The sequence below is a fragment of the Myotis lucifugus genome, unplaced genomic scaffold (genome assembly GCF_000147115.1).
Source record: "Myotis lucifugus unplaced genomic scaffold, Myoluc2.0 scaffold_186, whole genome shotgun sequence".
Classification (NCBI taxonomy): domain Eukaryota; kingdom Metazoa; phylum Chordata; class Mammalia; order Chiroptera; family Vespertilionidae; genus Myotis; species Myotis lucifugus.
In genome coordinates this window covers 2,371,294-2,388,572 of record NW_005871234.1, presented here as the reverse complement: position 1 = coordinate 2,388,572, position 17,279 = coordinate 2,371,294, and the positions used below count along the sequence as shown (strand labels likewise).

At 53.1% G+C, this 17,279-nt stretch overlaps 2 protein-coding genes across 3 annotated transcripts; one reads left to right on the top strand and one right to left on the bottom strand.

Moving 5' to 3' along the window:
* Positions 1-777: 777 nt before the first annotated feature.
* Positions 778-9,940, bottom strand: TTC31 (tetratricopeptide repeat domain 31). 2 transcript variants are annotated; one of them, XM_023760598.1, is made up of 13 exons: positions 9,625-9,940; positions 9,387-9,475; positions 5,479-5,581; positions 5,132-5,361; positions 4,887-4,970; positions 4,410-4,466; positions 4,219-4,326; positions 3,915-4,109; positions 3,220-3,271; positions 3,048-3,123; positions 2,818-2,959; positions 2,497-2,598; positions 778-2,317 (listed from the first exon to the last, which is right to left on the bottom strand). In XM_023760598.1, the coding sequence occupies exons 1-13, from the start codon at positions 9,662-9,664 to the stop codon at positions 2,018-2,020; spliced, it is 1,578 nt and encodes a 525-aa protein (XP_023616366.1). In that variant the 5' UTR covers positions 9,665-9,940; the 3' UTR covers positions 778-2,017. The 2 variants fall into 2 exon arrangements, with proteins under 2 accessions (XP_023616366.1, XP_014318163.1); XM_014462677.2 differs by having other exon boundaries at positions 4,219-4,299.
* CCDC142 (coiled-coil domain containing 142) lies at positions 9,939-17,148 on the top strand. The gene is made up of 9 exons (XM_023760634.1): positions 9,939-11,077; positions 11,304-11,395; positions 11,475-11,621; positions 11,759-11,889; positions 11,961-12,074; positions 15,572-15,686; positions 15,857-16,034; positions 16,154-16,353; positions 16,493-17,148. The coding sequence occupies exons 1-9, from the start codon at positions 9,939-9,941 to the stop codon at positions 16,750-16,752; spliced, it is 2,376 nt and encodes a 791-aa protein (XP_023616402.1). The 3' UTR covers positions 16,753-17,148.
* The last annotated feature ends 131 nt before the right edge of the window (positions 17,149-17,279 follow it).

Here is a 17,279-nt window from a genome sequence, read left to right as displayed (position 1 = left end):
CTCAGAACTCAGGCTGCTTTGTCACAACCCTACTGGTTAGCAGCATGAGTATGGGGACAAAATGTCAGGAGTCCTGTGGCTCTCGGAGAAGATTCAAGTCTAGGATAAGAGGGAACATGTCTTTGAGAGGCTGGAAGAGCAAGGAGCCAGCTCAGCCGGAAAGCAAAGATACCACATAGTAGTGGTAATCAGCTATTCTTAGAGACGCCAGGAGCCTCAGTGGAGTCCCCAAAGCAGAGAATTACCCCCCAGAACAAGGCCAGATGGGCAGGGCTCTGGTGGAGTCGTCCCTTAAAACAACCTCCTCTCCCCAACACCACGCCCCGACCAGGCATACGCAAAGAACTTCCAGGGCAAATAATTCTACTTAGGAAGGTAGGGGCCAGTCAAGTTCGTTGGTTCTGAGCCATAACCCTCCTCCACTTGAGGTTTCCTAAATTCTAGCCCAGCGCTGCCATCTCTTATCATCAAGCCTTGAACAAATAAAACTCAAACCTATCCTTCAAAAGGGCCTCTGGATGGGCACATCCGGATCACCTGGAGGACCACTGAAACACGAATTGCTGGGCTCCTGCCCTGCAGATTCCGATTTAGAAAGTCTCCGGTGGGGCCTGAGAACTTGCATTTGTAACAAGTTCCCAGGTGACACTGATGCTGCTGGTCCAGGGACCACACTTTGAGAACCAACGTCCCAGGAACTCTGTATTTTGTGAAATAAGCAGCATTTCACTCATACTCCTCTCTTCCCACCATGGGAATCATGAATATGTAGGACAGTTGCAGATAAAAATTGGTTTATTTAACAGTCACTATGTACCAGGCACTTGGTATATATTTTCTCACTTTCTCTTTCAGTCCTCACAACAGCCCTGTGAGGTAGGAACTGCACCCATTTTACAGATGAGGGAACTGAGGCACAGATGTTGAGAGACCTGTCCAAGGTGACCCAACTAAAAATGGCAGATTTTATCCTACTATACAGTTTCAACACCTCCTATCTCTAGGTATGAATAGTATTGAGCAAGACCCATATAAGGCAGCAGGAATCACTTATCCCGATGAATGGTTCCTCTTGGGAGGGCATTCTGGGAGGCCTAAAAATCCCCTGGAGATCCACATTTAAATGAGCTGAGAGTTCCAGGCAAGGCTAGGTAGGAACCAGCCAGGGGCAGCTGCCAGAATCAGAGAAACCAAAAAGAACTGATTTTTACATAGGAAGTAGAGACTTATGTCCATCTCTTGGGGCAGCGACCCTTGGTGGGAAAACTGAGTAAATGCACGCAGGTAAAGACTAGTTACAATGCCTAGTGCTGAAGTGAAGAACAGGGCAAGGATAGCCCATCAGCAGGAGAGCCAGCAGGGGGAAGTGTGGAGCTGTATGGGCTCTGCCAGCTCCAGGCAGGAACTGGGTAAGGGAATTCCCAAAGGCAAACCCTTGGTGAATCTTCTGGCAGTCAGAGGAAGTGAGCATCAGACCACTGGGCCAAGGATAGGTCACATGTGCACAAAAATATGGACAGGAAACAAGTCATGAGGGGCTGGGGCTGGAGAAAACAGGGCAAGGACTAGAATTAAGATGAGGTGAGCACCACAAGGTGAAGGGCGGGACTCAGCCTTATTCATCACTATGACCCCATTCCCAGGCACAGAGCTCTGGCTAGCGAATGAGTTCCCCAGGGCCAGGAGCAGAGCAAGCCTCAAATGCCCCCTATAGTCTTAACACCTGAACTTTTGTACTTGTAAGGTTCCCTTCTTGAGCCTTGGTGGATTTTATTTTTCCTTATTGCCCAGAAGAAGCCATCTGCTTGAGAACAAAAGATAGGCTGTTTTAGTGGTCATGGGGCCTCCTTCTCTCATTAGAAGGTCTCTGTGGCAAGAGGAATGACTATCAGGGGTGTCTCTAACTATGGTTTTGAAGTACAAGGTCTCAAAATATTCAGGGAACAGCCACCACACAGTGTCCCTCGTCCTTGTGGGATATAACCATGGCCTTGTCCTATGAGGGACAGGTCTTCCCTCATCTGGCCTGAGGTAGATGCTGGGGCCCAAGTCCCAGGGTGCCCCAGCCCTTTGAGGGGTTCTGGAGATGGAGAGGAGGTCTTCTACTCTGAGTCTGGGGGTGGGGCTGGTTGGAGAGTCTTGGGTGAGGAGGTGGATAGTGCAAGGGTGGAGACAGAAGGCCAGGAGGGGCCCTTGGAGCAGTGCTTGGAGGGTGACTGAGGGAGAGAAGGCCCGAGGCCACAGGCTCAGTGTGGGGAAACGGCTGGGGGAACCCAGTTGGCGGAGGTGGTGCACGGTATCCTCCTCGCTGATCCTGCTGAGAAGGGAAAGGGAGGGGCACCTGATATACTCCTTGCAGCACAGCTCCTGCCCCTCATCCCACTCATTCTGCCCCGCCCCCTGCCCCACTGAGGCAGAAGATAGCACCGTTTGGTGTTGCAATCACAGCCAATTCTCCCTGCTGCCCCTCAGCAAGAGCACGCCTGGCCCCCTTACCATAGCCAGCTGCAGGAGACAAGTGTGGAGCTCGCGAGCGGCATCCGGCTGGGACCCACCTCTCAGAGTCTCCTGGAACACAGCAGCTGCCTCCTCGAAACGCTTTGGTCCCAGATTAGAGAGGAAAGTTTAGGTACTGGGGGGAGGGGAGCGGTCAAGGAACTCCAAAGTGCCCCTTTTCTCCGACTGGCCCCCAGCTCCTAAAATCACTGACATTGTGACATTGCGGTACATCGAGCTTACCTAGAAAATGTCAATGTCAACCCAATCCCCACCATCCCACCCAAATTCCTCCTCTGCATCCAATGTTGGACCCAGTACCTGCAGTCCCATCAAGGCCTTGCCCAGGCGGAAGAGGCCCCGGGGCCAGCCAGGCCGCAGGGTAAGGGCCACCTGAGCATCAGCCAGGGCCCACGCCGGCTGACCCAGCCTCTCGTGGCAGAAAGAGCGATTTCCAAATAACCTGATGAAGACAAAGTGACCAACAGTCCAGGTCCTCAACACCTTGTCTTGCCCTGATCTCCCAGCACAGTGGCCAAGCCCCCACCTACCTGTGATCCCGGGGGTTGAGCTTCAAGGCCTGGGTGAAGAAGTAGAAACCTTTCTGGGCAAAGCCAGTACCCAACTCTGGCAAGGAGAGAGGGTGGGAAGGTTCAGATGGGGCTACCTCAGATGGGGCTGGCCCAGGGAGGGTGGAGCGAGGAGGGAGAGAGAGGATCTTACTTGCCAGCTCCTGGCTCTGCTGTAAGGCAGCTGCCAGCAGTCCTGGAGATGCCTAGGGATGGCAAGGGGAGAAGAGTCAAGCAGGACTCGGGCCTCAACCTCCCCAAATTCTTCTTTTTTGTTCGCATAATTAACATTACAATTAGCATCAACTAACAAGTAATTCTCGTAACAGCTCTGCAAGACGCTATCAGCCCTACTTTCCTGCAGAGGAAACCAACCAGGGTCAGGGTGTCAGTGATGGAGCTTGACCCCAAGTCTCTTAAAACATGAGGCCAGAGAACTCCCTCTATTGGTCACTACCCTCAACCCTTAGATCAGCAGTTCTCAACCTGTGGGTCGCGACCCTTTGGGGGTCGAACGACCCTTTCACAGGGGTCACCTAAGACCATCGGAAAACACATATATAATTACATATTGTTTTTGTGATTAATCACTATGCTTTAATTATGTTCAATTTGTAACAATGAAAATACATCCTGCATATCAGATATTTACATTACGATTCATAACAGTAGCAAAATTACAGTTATGAGGTAGCAACGAAAGTAATTTTATGGTTGGGGGTCACCACAACATGAGGAACTGTATTAAAGGGTCGCGGCATTAGGAAGGTTGAGAATCACTGCCTTAGGTCATCTGACTTCCCAGAATTTTCCACTAGTTACAACTGAGGTTCTTTCCCTTCACCTCACCTCTGCCTTAGGGCTCTGCCTGGGGCCCTCTTCTCTTGGCAAGCTCCCTTCCTCCTGGCTCATCTTCTTCTGAGGGCCCAGGCTCTTGCCTTGGGGCTCCTGGCTCAGTTCCTTCTCTCGGAGAGAGCTAGGGGGCCAATCCCCAACCTTGCGCAGAGCCAAAGACACGAAAGTGCTAGACAGATCCAGTACGTCCTGTGAGCAGAAAGAAAGGGTAGGGCAGGGGTGGGGATGAAGTATGTCCTGGAGTAGGGGGAAGTAGGGGGTTAGCAGAGGCCAAGAGAGGAATAAAGGGGGCTCTCACCTCCTCCTCACCACACTGTCCCTGAGCTGGGTTCCCAGGGCTGGATGGGGGGCTCCCACTCCCATCTGGGGTGGCCTCAACCTGGAGGGAAGGTAAACAGGAACAGAGCTGGGAATGCCTGGAGCCACATGCCTTTGATTCCCCACCTTCCTGGCACTTGGTGCTCTTAGTACCTGCCTGTAGACACTCACCTTGGGCAACCCACTGTCCTGCTCCAGGCGCTCCTGTCGCCTTCGGTCCTTTTGGCGCTGTAATAACAGTGATGATGACGTATCTGAGCACTATTCTTAAATTACACAGATACAATGTGCATCTTAAGATCAATTCTTCATGAGGTAGAATATATGCTATATGCCCTGTATGTACAGGTTAGGAGTTTTACATATACTATCTCATTTAGTCCTTGGAACTCTGTGAGGTAGGTGTTGTTATCCTCATTTTACAGGTGAGAAAGCAGACAAGCGTTACCAGGCAGGCATCTCACAGCAAACAGGAGGCAGAGCCCAGCCCAGGCAGTACGCTGTGGCCCCAGAACTGCTGCACCACATGGCCTCCGGGAGGCCTTACAGTCCCTGGGCCCCTTGGGCCCCCTAGAAAGAGGATCCTGCAGGCTACCCCAAGTTATCTCGAAGCTTTCCTCTGAGCTCCCTCCCCCGCCCTCTAGCTACCTTCTTCTTGAGTCGCTTCTTCTCTGCTTTCTGCTTCATGCGCTCCTCCTCAGCCACCAGCTCCTCAGCCAGACGGTTGGCTTCCTGGAGGAGGAAGGGCAAGTGGCAGGAAAAGAGAGAGAAAGCAACAAAGAGGCAAGTATGGAAGGATCTTGAAAGGTCCAGATTAGAAGGGATATAGATATGGGAATATGGGGTTTCGAAGATCCCTGGGGGAGGGTGAAGCCCCATGCAGACAGTCTCACCTCCTCTGTCAGCAGGAGCTTCTGGGGCATGGGCACCTGCAGCAGGCTGTCTGAGCCCCTGGGCAAAGATGCCGAGGCAGAGGGTCTTTGAGGGCAGGGCTTAGACCCTTGGGGAGGGTACAGGAAGGACTTTTGGAGACCACAGTAGGTACCCAGTCCCGCAGCCCCCTTGCCCCTGTCACTCTGTCTAGTTGTTTCTCCCTCATCATGGAATTGGTCCAGGAGGTAATCTGTCAGGAGGGAGAAAGAGACGGGAAAGAAAGAACATGAGAGAGAGGAGCATCTGAGGGTCAGCCCTCCCCAGGGTACCAGCCTTGATCCCTGGGCCCGGCCCCTTCACTCCCCACCATGGTGCCACAGCTGCAGCCGCCCGCTGCTCCCATCCACACGGATCCGGTGCAGGCCCTGGGTATCACTCTCCACCAGCCGTCGAAGAAAATCCACTATGTCCTGGGAGAGGAGGGGAGGGTAGGCTGGTGTTGGGGGGAGCTCTGGGAGAGAGCAAGGGGCTTGGCTAGGTTGACCCCGCCACCACGGAAATCACAAAGCAGCCACCCAGCCTGGAGAACCTAACTGGCCAACCTCTCCCAGCTCAGCACCTCAAACACACTGCTCTCAGCTTTCAGGGTGTATCACCTCACTTCACTATTGTCCTGCCTTCCCCAGGGCTGAGTGTGGCTTTCAGCCTGGCCTTCTCAAACATCCAGTATCTCCTCCCCTGATTTGCCACTAGGTCAGCCACTAAAACGAAGTCCTAAGACCGAGTCTTCTTACCTGCTCGTCCAGTTACGCCCCCTGTCATATCTTGGAATATGAACAGCCCCCATACAACCCGCCTGGAGCTACCTCACGCTTAACCGAGTGCAGCAATTCCTGGCTGGCCTCTCCCCTGCACTGCATGTCCTCCCACAGCCAAGCTCTCAACAATTACTCCCCTACTGAGACCCTTCCAGTAATCCCCTACTGCCAAGGCCGCACGCTGGCCTCTAGCTCCTCAGCCTGGGATCTGGAACCTTCCAAAAAGCTACTTGGCTGACCTTTCCAAGCCTCCCTCTGCCACCAGGCTCTTTCCAGCCTTAGGGCTTTCCCCCAGTGGTCCTTGGAACCCCCCTGGCTCTGACCTGCTTTCTTACCACATCTTGTCTCAACTTCAAGGTCCAGTTCAAATTCTATCTCCCCTCAATGACATGCCAGACCCTTTATCTCCAATAATCTCTACCCTCTCTCAACCAAGCTGCGCTCACATAGATGCTACAATATAGAGCATTACTATTCACTGCTTTTAAAATATATATATATTTTATTGATGTCAGAGAGGGAGAGGGAGAGAGAGATAGAAACATCAATGATGAGAGAGAATCATTGCTTGGCTGCCTCCTGTACACCCCCTCCTGGGGATGGAGCCTGCAACCCGGGCTTGTGCCCTTGTCCAGAATCGAACCTGGGACCCTTCAGTCCGCAGGCCGACTCTATCCACTGAGCAAAACCAGCTAGGGCTATTCACTGCTTTTTATTGGTCTCTTGTTGGTGAAGCACTACGGACAGGGAAGGGCACTGTGTCGGAGCAGAGCTGCTTGCATCCTGGTTCTGGCTCAGCCACTGCCTGGCTGTTTGATTTGGGACAAGTTGTTTAATCTTTCTGGACCTCAACTTCCTCATTCACAAAATGAGGCAAGATTCTTCAAGGCCTGGCCTGTACGTTCTGTGGTTCTGATGAGAATCGTTTTCTCAGTTAGTGTAAACTAAGAAGGACAGGCCCTAGCTGGTTTGGCTCAGTGGATAGAGCGTCAGCTTGTGGACTGAAGGGTCCCAGGTTTGATTCCGGTCAAGGACACATGCTCAGGTTGCGGGTTCGACCCCCAGTGCGGGGGGTGCAGGAGGTGGCCAATCGGTGATTCTCTCTCATCATTGATGTTTCTCTCTCTCTCCCTCTTCCTTCCTCTCTGAAATCAATAAAATATATAAAAAAATAAAAATTAAACTAAGAAGGACAGGAATCATCACGTCCCAGTGTGGCTAATCAGGCCTAAACAGAGCAGACCCTGACTAGGTGGTGGCCTGCTGACTGAGAAAGTTAGAAGCCACATGAAACTCCAGAGTGCTAAAATAATGTGTAGGCAGGCCTTCAGATCACTGAGCTATAGGCAACCTTTAAACAATGTTAGACACAGGGCTCCCGTCAGGAGACAGTCTGGACTCAACAGCACCTTCACGTATGTTGCTGGGCACTTTCATCAAGCTTTATTCTCAAATTTGAATTGTTGGTGGGTTTATTTCAACTTCCAAAACTGGAACTTAGACATAAATAATGCATGCTCTGGACCCATTTGAGGCAGCCTCCCCAGGATATACCTGCCATTCAAATACCAGTATAGATCATTCCCTATATCTTCAACCTCCCTCTTCCTCCTCAGCCCAGTCCAGCCACCTTAAGACAAACAAACAAACAAAAAAGACTTCTTTGACCTTCCGCCTCTCCTCCAAACACATTTTATGCTGTTGTCTTAATTCACAACCTGGCCACACATGACATGCCTTCAAGAATCACCTCCTACCATCTTATCACCCTCCTCCAGCTACAGTGACCTCCTCTTAAGTTCCTACAACACCAAGTGCACTGAGAAGCTTCACTTTTAACCTCTCAGGGCTTTTGTACGTATTTCCTTTGCCTGGAATGCTCTTTCCCCAGTGAATGGCTCAATCTTCTGCCCCGTTTCAACTCTCTGCTTAAACCTTTGTACAGAAACCTTCTCTGGCCATTCCTTTTAAAACCACAAGTCTCTGAACTCCACTCAGTGGCCACTAGCCTCCTCCTTGCTTTATTTTCCTTTGCATTTCTTGTATTTGACATACTATATTGTTTATTTATTCATTGGCTGCTTCCACTAGATACTTCAAATCCATTTAATAAAGGGGCTTTTATCTGTTTGATAGACTTGTCTTCCCAGCATAAAACTGCCTGTGTTGGAGGCACAGCTGGTGCTCAGTGAGTGTGTGCTGAGTGGGTAACGGCAGACAGAGCGGGGAGGAGACTATTCTAATAGAGATGCTGCCGGGAGCTGTATCTGAAGAACTCCGTATGACCCAGTAAGCTGGAACTTTGTCCCGTCAGTGATGGGAGTGGATCTGATACGGGAAGTGAAACATCCAGATAAAATACTCCTGGTGGAGTGTTTGGTGACAAGACCATTACCACTGTCCAGGCCAGAGAAAATAAGTTCTTTTTTTTTAAAAAAAAAATATGTATTTTTATTGATTTCAGAGAGGAAGGGAGAGGGAGAGAGAGATAGAAACATCACTGATGAGAGAGAATCATTGATTGGCTGCCTCCTGCACGCCCCACACTGGTGATTGAGCCTGCAACTTGGGCATGTGCCCTTGACGGGAATGGAACCTGGGACCCCTCAGTCCACAGGCTGACGCTCTATCCACTGAGCAAACCAGCTGGGGCGAGAACAAGTTCTTGAACTGAGGCAGTGGCAGCAGGAGCAGGAACGGAAACGATGGGTTCCATTGGAGAGACACTTCAGAAGGAGTGACTACCTGCATGTGTGGCGTACAGGAAAGGGAGGAAGGACTACATAGAGTGACTTCCAGATTTCTGGGTGGAAGTCTGCGTTATCAACCAAAACTAAGATTAGAGGGAAAGCAATCCATTTGCAAAGATGATGAACCTCTGGACTGGTGAGTTTGCGGTGTTTAGAGGTAACCATGAAGCCGCTGGAAGGACAGCTTCTCAGTGTTCCCAAATCTGGTCCTGTCCCTCCCTCAGTAACCACATCACCTACCTGAGAACATCCCAACCCTGGGCTGGGCAAGGCCTGCCAAGTGCCTTCGTTCCCTCCTCACCTCCTACCGTTTAAAACAAACCCTCCGCTCAGGTTTCACGTCGATGAAGTTCTTTTAACTTTTCCTTGCTTTGGTGTCTTTGCTCCCACTGCCTCCTCTTGTCATTACACCGTCCAAGGAGCTCCTACCCCCGCCCCGATCCTCAACCCACAGACTCTCACCTGCCACACCCCGAGCACCTCTCGCACCGATCGATCCGGCTGCGTCCTCCCGGGTCGCCGCCTCCCCCGCCCCGCCCCGCCCCGCCCCGGCCGCGCGCCGCGCCCTCCCGGTCAGGGCCCGAGGCCCCGCCCCTCCAAGCCCGCCGCCCAGCGGGGCTCCGGGCCAGGGCGAGACTCGGCACCGCGGGGTGGACAGAGGCGTGATCGATCGGAACAGGGCGCGGGGGAGCCGGGAGTCCCTTTACCTCTTCGCCGTAGTCCTCGGGACCGAATTCCTTGCAGAGTCTGGGGACAGCAGCGCCCCCCAGCGGGCAGCCGGGCCGCAGAGGACAGTCTACAGGGAGAGAAAGCCGCCTGTCAGGGAGAGCGATTGGCCGGAGACCTCACCCACCGCGTGAGACTGAAAACCCTGCTGAAAACAGACAGACCCGAGAGAGGCTGCCCTGCCCGCCTGGATGCCCCGGTCCCCACACTCCTGCTTACCTAGCTTGATCCGCCCCGCTGCCTTCGGAACCAGCGGCATCTCGCGTCCACAGTAACCCGAAAGTGAAAGAGTCAGACGCGTATTTGATGTGGGCCGAAGGGGTAGGGGCGGAGGGGTGAGAGGGCGACGTGGGCGGCCATCTTTGTTAGGGGCGGAAGCCTCCGACTACGGGGCGCGAGAGGGTTCAGGACGGTCCCGCGGCCGCCGAGCCAGAAATGACGGCTCCGTGGGTGGGGCGGAGCCCGGGCTCCGGCGGACGTTGGGCGGTGCGGGCCAGTGGGGATCGTTAGGATCGTTCCGGGCCCGCCGACCCATGGCCCGGGCGTCCCGCTCCGATGGCCTGCCTCCGCTCGCTCCGGGGCCGCAGCCGTGGGCGCAGGCGGGAGCCGCGGGGGAGGAGCCGTGGGAGAAGAGGCGAGCGGGCGCCATCGGCGGGGACGTTCGCGGCGAGCTGGGGCTGCCGGTGGCCGGGAGCCTCCCCTGCTTGGACCAGCGGCCCGGCGGAGCTGCCAGAGGGCAGCCGTGGTGGGCGGCGCCGACGGACAAGGGAGGCCACCATGAGGCTGGCGCCGCCGACCCGAGGCAGGAGGCCGCCGCCGGCGGGCCGGTCCCTCCCGCGCTGCAGCGTCTCCGGGCCGTGTTGCTGCGGCTGCACCGCGAGCGGGAGCGGCTCCTGCAAGTGCGGGACTGCGCCCGCCACCTCCAGGCGGCCGTGCGCCTCCTGAGGATGCTGGAGCCCGGCGCGCCGTTCCCGGGCCCGGACCCCTGGCCTCAGCTGTGCCGCGACCTGCTGCCGCCGCTTCCCCGAAAGGCAGCCCCGCGGACCGGCCTTGGAGAGACTCCCGAGCCGCTGCTCCTGGCGCGCCCCGTCGGACTGGCCGCCCAGCGCCTGGATGCCGTCATCGAGGCGCAGCTCCGCGCTCTGGGCCGGGCGCCCGCCAGCCGCGTCCTGTCATCTCAGCTGGCGGACCTGCTGCTGGCGCTCCCCACCTACCATCAGCTGCAGGGAAAAGCCTCACGCCACGTCCCGGGGGCCGCGCGCCCTTTCCCCCCGGGCCGCGTGCTCTGCCTCCTGGCGGAGGAGCGGGGTTCCCAGGTGGCTGGGCGGCTGCAGGAGGCGCTCAGGGGCTCGGGCTCGTGGGACCAGCTCCGCTCGTGGTGGTGTGAGGAGCGGGAGCTGCTGCTGGGTCTCTTGGGCTTGGTCGGGGGCGTGGCAGGTTCGGCCGGCGGTGGACCCGGGCTGGGTGGGGCGGGAGCCCTGTGGAGCCAGTACTGGACCCTGCTCTGGGCAGCCTGTGCTCAGCGTCTGGACCTCAGTTTGGGACCCTGGAGGGACCCCGGGGCAGCGGCCCCGGCACCGCCGCCGAGTCGGGGTGAGTGGTGGCCTTGGGCGGGCGTGTGGGAAGGCTGGAGCCCCCTCTCCGTTAGTCACCTCACTCACCTGCCAGCCTGACTACAAAAGCGGCCCTTTTACAATGAACACCCCCTGGCTCCCCTGCCCCTCTACAACCCGGGGATCCAGGGCTATACCTTCTGAGCCTTCTAGGCAAAGTCTTGCTTTTTCACCCTCGTCTTGAGTTTGGGGGGATGCCTCCTCTCTCCCCCCATCGTCGCGTGGGCAGTGGTTGTAGAAAATGGAGGCCTTGTTTGCAGGGCGCGGAGTCATTTCTCCTATTAGCGTCCCTGCCTCAGGGAGTGTGAGAAAGGAGCTGGCTTCTCTGGTGTCACAGCCTGTTTCATCAGTCTTCTTATCCCGGAGCTGGGACCAAGGGTGAGGAGAAAGGGGCACTGGGAGCGACGCAAACCCCAGTTGACCTTTCCCTACCAAACCATGCCCCCTCATCTGCAGTCTTCTGCCAAGCCTTGGGGTCTGCTGGTGATCAGAGCCGCCTTTCCTCATCCTCTCAGACCACCGAACTTCTGCAACAGCTCTTCCCTCCTCTCTTGGCTGCCCTTCAAGAGCCCAAGTCAGGGCTGCTCCTCTGTCAGCCTCCAGGTGAGACAAGCAGCTGGGGTTGGCGAAACAGGAGCACAGCTGAGGCTATCTCCTTTATTCTTTCCCTCTGTTCTAAAGGCTGGCTCCTCCCAGAGGTGCTCCATGACCCCTCAGATACTTGTCCCTCCCCTCCCCAGGCCCTGTACCCCTTGCCCTGGGGCTCTGCACCTTGCAGACAACCTTGCTCTGGTTTTGGGGCAGAGCTCAGCAGCATCTGGCAGCATGGGCCCCAGGTTCCTTCCTGCTCCTGATCCAGAAGGACTTACCTGTAAGTAGCTAGGGATGGGGAGGGGAGCAGCCTAGGCTGGGCGCAGACCTCACTCCCTGTTTCTGCCAAAGCCTCTGTTACATCAGGCAGAAGTTCTCTCTAGCCTGGCCTCAGAGGACAGCTTGGCCCTGGAGGTGGAGCAGCAGCTGGGCCTGGAAATCCGGAAGCTGACAATACAGATCCAGGTGAGGAGAGCAGGGACCCCAACAGTGGCTAGCTTTTGTGTTGGGGGTGGGCGTGGGGCACAGAACATCTCAGAGACTTGGAATCTTCTTGGAGTCTCTGCTGAATTTATCTTTGTTGCTTTGTTCATTTTTTGTTCTACTTAACTTTTTATTATGGAAAATTTCAAACATACACAAGTAGAAGAGAAGGGTATAATGGAGTCCTATATTCCTACAACAGAGGCTTTAACAATGATCAACGCATGGTCAATTTTGTTTTATCTATGTATCCCTTCCCCCATGTCAGCCTCTCATTTGGTCATGTGAACGGCCACTGATGATCATTGCCTAGATTCATGATTTCTTTTCTTTTTTGTGTGTTAATCCACACCCAAGGATATTTTTTTCCATTGATTTCTAGAGAGTGAAAGGGAGAGGGAGCTACAGAGAGAGAGAGAGAGAGAGAGAGAGAGAGAGAAAGAGAAACATTGATTGGTTGCCTCCTGCTTGTGCCCCCATGCATTCAGTACCCCAGCCTTCAGTCTGAGGGTCAATGCTCTAACCACTGAGAAAACTGGCTAGGGCTAGATCCATGATTTCATTAGGGGGTGCAAAGTGGTGATATTCCAATTCTATCATTTCTTTTTCTTTTATTACTTGGATTACTCCTATAAAATGAAACTTGCCATCATTAATTATTCGATTATTCTGAGGTCTATTTTGTAGAGAAAAAGCAAGATAAATGGTTGAGTCCTTTTATTTACTAGTTTCTAGTACAGTGTTTCTCCTTTTTATAACATATAATTTGTACTTTATTAAAGTAATCCATGTCCAGCCCAGCTGGTGTGGCTCAGTTGTTGAGCATCAACCCATGAACCACGAGGTCATTGGTTCCATTCCTGGTCAGGGCACATGCTCAGACTGTGGGCTCAAGCCCCAGTGGGGGCATACAGGAGGCAGCTGATCGATATCTCTCTCATTGATGTTTCTATCTCTCTATCCCTCCCTCTCTCAAATCAATAAAAACATATTTTTAAAAAAGTAATACATGTCCATAGTTTAAAAGTGAAATAGAATACAATTTTAGAAGGTTTCTAATGTCCACTCCCACCTGATTCCTGTTCCACGGTGGTAACTTTCATCCACTCTTGGCTGTTTCTTCTTCCTTCTTCTTTTTAAATATTTTTTTATTGATTTCAGAGAGGAAGGGAGAGGGAGCGATAGAAACATCAATGATGAGAGAGAATCATTGAACGGCTGCCTCCTGCATGCCCCTACCAGAGATGAGCCCACAACTTGGGCATGTGCCCCGACTGGGAATTGAACCATGACTTGCTGGTTCATAGGTCAAAACTCAACCACTGAGCCTCGCAGGTTGGGCTTGGCTGTTTCTTCTAACATTTCTTATTTTCTTCTAAATTTATGAATAAAACTATTATGCTTCCATTTTATCTATTCCTACTATGGAAGATGTCTATATCGTTTGTCTTCTCTTCCTACCCACATTTCTCCTCATTGCCCTGAATAAGGGCAAAGCTGTAACGTTCAGTCCTTGTCTCCCTGCTCTTTTCTCTCTGCATTCCTGCTACTCACAGTGCCTTGGTGCTATGCACCCCCACTCCAGCCCCAGTTTAGCCCTAATCTAGCATCTGCATCTGCCTCTTGGACATTTCCACCTTCATTTACTGCTGCCTTCTTCAACTCAGCATGCCCCAAAGCAGGCTCCTTATGATTAGGGTGGACAATGATGGTCATGGGAGCTCTGAGGACAGAAGACAATGGTGGGCATGTGGTGACAGAAGCTTCATACAAGGCCTATGGCTCACGGGTGGCTTGGCAGCTTTAGAGGAGTGGCAGGAGGTGGACAGTTCATAGTTCCTTGGGAGAGTAGTGGAGAGACGACCTGACCAAAGCAGAAACTCCCTTTGTATGTAGTGGGTTTGTGTGTGTTTAGGGTGGGGTGGGGGACTGTGGAGGAGTAAGCAGATGGAGGGCATTGAACACTAGTGCACAGAATCAAGACTTTATCTAATGAGTGATAGGGAGCCACTGCAAGAGTGGGAGGGGAACAGTGAAGGTGGTGATGGTGTTTGATCCAGCTACAGTGGTCAGAATGGAAGGGAGGTGAGGAGACATACCGTCCAGCTCTTGGTAGCAGTGGTGAGAACAGAGCAAAAGGAACAGAGGTAGTGTGCTCACTGTGTGAACCAAACACTGTACAGAGCACTCTGATGCCTTGCTCCTCTATCTGGGCATTCCACCACATACAGTACTGGGATGAAAAAGAAGAACTGATGTTGTGAGTTTTCTCCCCAACTGGACTGGACTGTCCCAGAGAGAGAGAGAGACTGTCTCATCATGTGATCTTGTATTTACTGAGTATTGAGTGCAGGGGTTCCCTAGCAATATCAATTGACAGAGGTGTCATTTCCTTGGCATAAATAAGGAAGGAGGGGGTACTGATTTGGGGGAGGAGAGAAGAGGTTTGGTTTAGAGAGGCTATTGTCAGGATATGTACCAGGAACCGCATGGGCTCCAGCCTCACCCCCATGTCCAGCCCCCCAGGCTCCTTCCTCTCTTCAGGCTTGCTGGCATTTAGTCACCTTTTCTTTACAGACCTGCTACTACACACCCTATTTCTTGGGGTTCTTCTCCTCCAAGATGGGCTCTAGAGACCCCCTCTTCTTTGCCATCTTCTCCCCCTTCAAAAACAAAACCTAGCCCTAGCTGGTTTGGCTCCGTGGACAGAGTGTTGGCCTTTCAGACTAAAGGGTCCCGGGTTCAATTCTGGTCAAGGGCACATGCCTGGGTTGCAGGCTCAATCTCCAGTAGGGGTCGTGCAGAAGGCAGCTGATCAATCTCTCTCTCTCCCTCCCTCCCTCCATCTCCCTCTCCCTTCCTCTCTGAAATCAAAAAAATATATTTAAAAAACAAACAAAACCTATCAAACCGAAGAAACCAAACCAGCACATGGGCCTTTTCTTACTTTATGGGTTGCACTGCTCTGGAGAAATGCAAGTAGGCTGTCAGAATACTCAGTGTAAGGACACCCCAAACGTTCTTGAATCTCAGAAACTTAGTCATTGCTCCTGCTCTACACACAGTTCCTGCCTTCCTTTCATAAATGATAGCCAGATATTGTACAGCTCCCTTTTCTTCAGCCTCTCCCTAGCATTTGCTTTTGAACATTGGTTGTGGTGAGGGTCTCTCTTTTTCCTATTAATGTTCCTATAGGAGAAATTAATCTGGAGGATTTCTATCCTCTGAACCAAGCTGGGAAGAGCAGGATAATCTTAGGGCAATTATCCATAATCTTTTCTGGGTTCAGACCTTTTGGAAAATCCAGTAAAAGCAATGGCATCTGTCCTCAGAAAATGCCTGAGCCCACACAATTATGTATACAATTTTGTTCTTGGGTTTTATGGATGCCAGGTTAAACACCTCAGATTTAGAAAAGCATCAGAACTTGACAAGCCCCTAACAGATAATCCCCTTTTACTTTGTCACTATGCCCACAGCTCCTGCCTGAAGAGTCACTGAGTCTCTTTTTTCAACAATGCTATAAACAAGCGACACAGGGCTTCGAACTTCACATGCCACGGGGTCGGTACTGGCGGCATCGTCTTTGTCCTGGTAACTCCTCATTCCAGCATCCTCAGGGTTCCCAGGGGGTAAGAGTATCCAGACCCCTCCAAATCCTACCCCCACACTGGAAATCCTACTGTCTTCCCCCAGTCACTTCATTAGGTGCTCAATAGATCTCAGTAACCTTATATCCTGTCCTTCCTTTTCTCTTACCCCAGAACTTCCCAGCATTCCTAGTGAGTATGCTGGGTTGGTGGTCCGCACTGTACTGGAGCCTGTATTGCAAGGATTGCAGGGTTTGCTACCTCCAGCCCAGGCCCCTGCCCTTGTCCAGGCATTGACAGCCATCCTGAGTGCCTGGCTTGACCACATCCTCACCCATGGGATCCGGTTCAGGTGGGGAGAAAAGGAAGTAGTGGCTGGGGGATGAATGGAACTGGAAAAGGGGATAAATGGGGCAGAGCAGTTTAGGGAGACCAGAGGGTCAGGTGGTCACATTGTACCTCGGCCTTCAGCCTGCAGGGGACACTGCAGCTTAGACAAGATTTTGGAGTGGTCCGAGAGCTGTTGGAAGAAGAGCGGTGGGGCCTGTCCCCTGAACTTCGCCAGAATCTGCTCATGCTCAACATCTTCCAGCAGCTGGATGGGGCCCTGCTGTGTCTATTGCAGCAGCCCCTGCCCAAGACTCAAGTCCACAGAAGGCCTCCTTGTTGCTGTGAGTCACTCCCCCTTCTCAACTCCAGGCTCTCTGGGCCCTCCCTTACTACTTTAAAGGCCCCATTCCCCAAACTCATCATTGATCTGGCTTCAGCAACTCCCCAGCAGCCATCTCCCTTCCACTCCTGCCTTACCAGGTGCATGTAAGGAGGTCCAAACCTCGGAATTGCCCAGCAGCAGCCTCAACAGCCTGGAGAGCTTGGAGCCCCCTCTTCGGCCTGGAGCACCCCCAGCACAGACAGCTCAGCTGCTGAGCATGCTTTGGGGTGGGGGACCTAGCCCCGAGGCTTACCTGGTGGGAAATCAGCAGGCCTGGCTGGCCCTGAGGCAGCACCAGCGCCGCCCCTGGTGGCAACTGCCTTTTCTTTCCTGCCTGGAGACCAGTCCTGAACCCTAAGGAGTCTAATCAGCAGTCAGGAAGTCAATGCTCTGCATTTCTGGCTGGGAAAGCCCAGACATTGGAACTGCCTGTTAAAGAAGCCTACACCTGGAAGCTTGGAAGAAAACATACGTGAGGACAAACTACACAGCCTGGGCTTACAAGCTGAGAATCCAGGGTCACTCCAGTATCTGGAATCCAGAGTAAATGGCAATACCACAGCCTGGAGCCAGGAGGCTCAGGCCTAATTCCCCATCAGTGAAGACATCTCGGGGCTAGACACTGGGAGGAGGGCCATAGGGTTGTATCCCAGAGGAAAGGGAATGAGAAAAAGCTGCAGGAAACAGAGAGCCTAGATGCCACTTAAGTGTCCAGAGTCAGACCAAACATAAAGTTAGTACATCAGGAACCGGAGGTGAAACAGTCTGTAGCTGGATCTGTCCCCAGGCTTGTATACCCTGTCCTCCCCATTACTGCTTTCAGTCGTGGGACCATATTGGGCTGCAGGACCTTCCCGTTTAAGCTTTGGTTACTCAGAGTTCAAC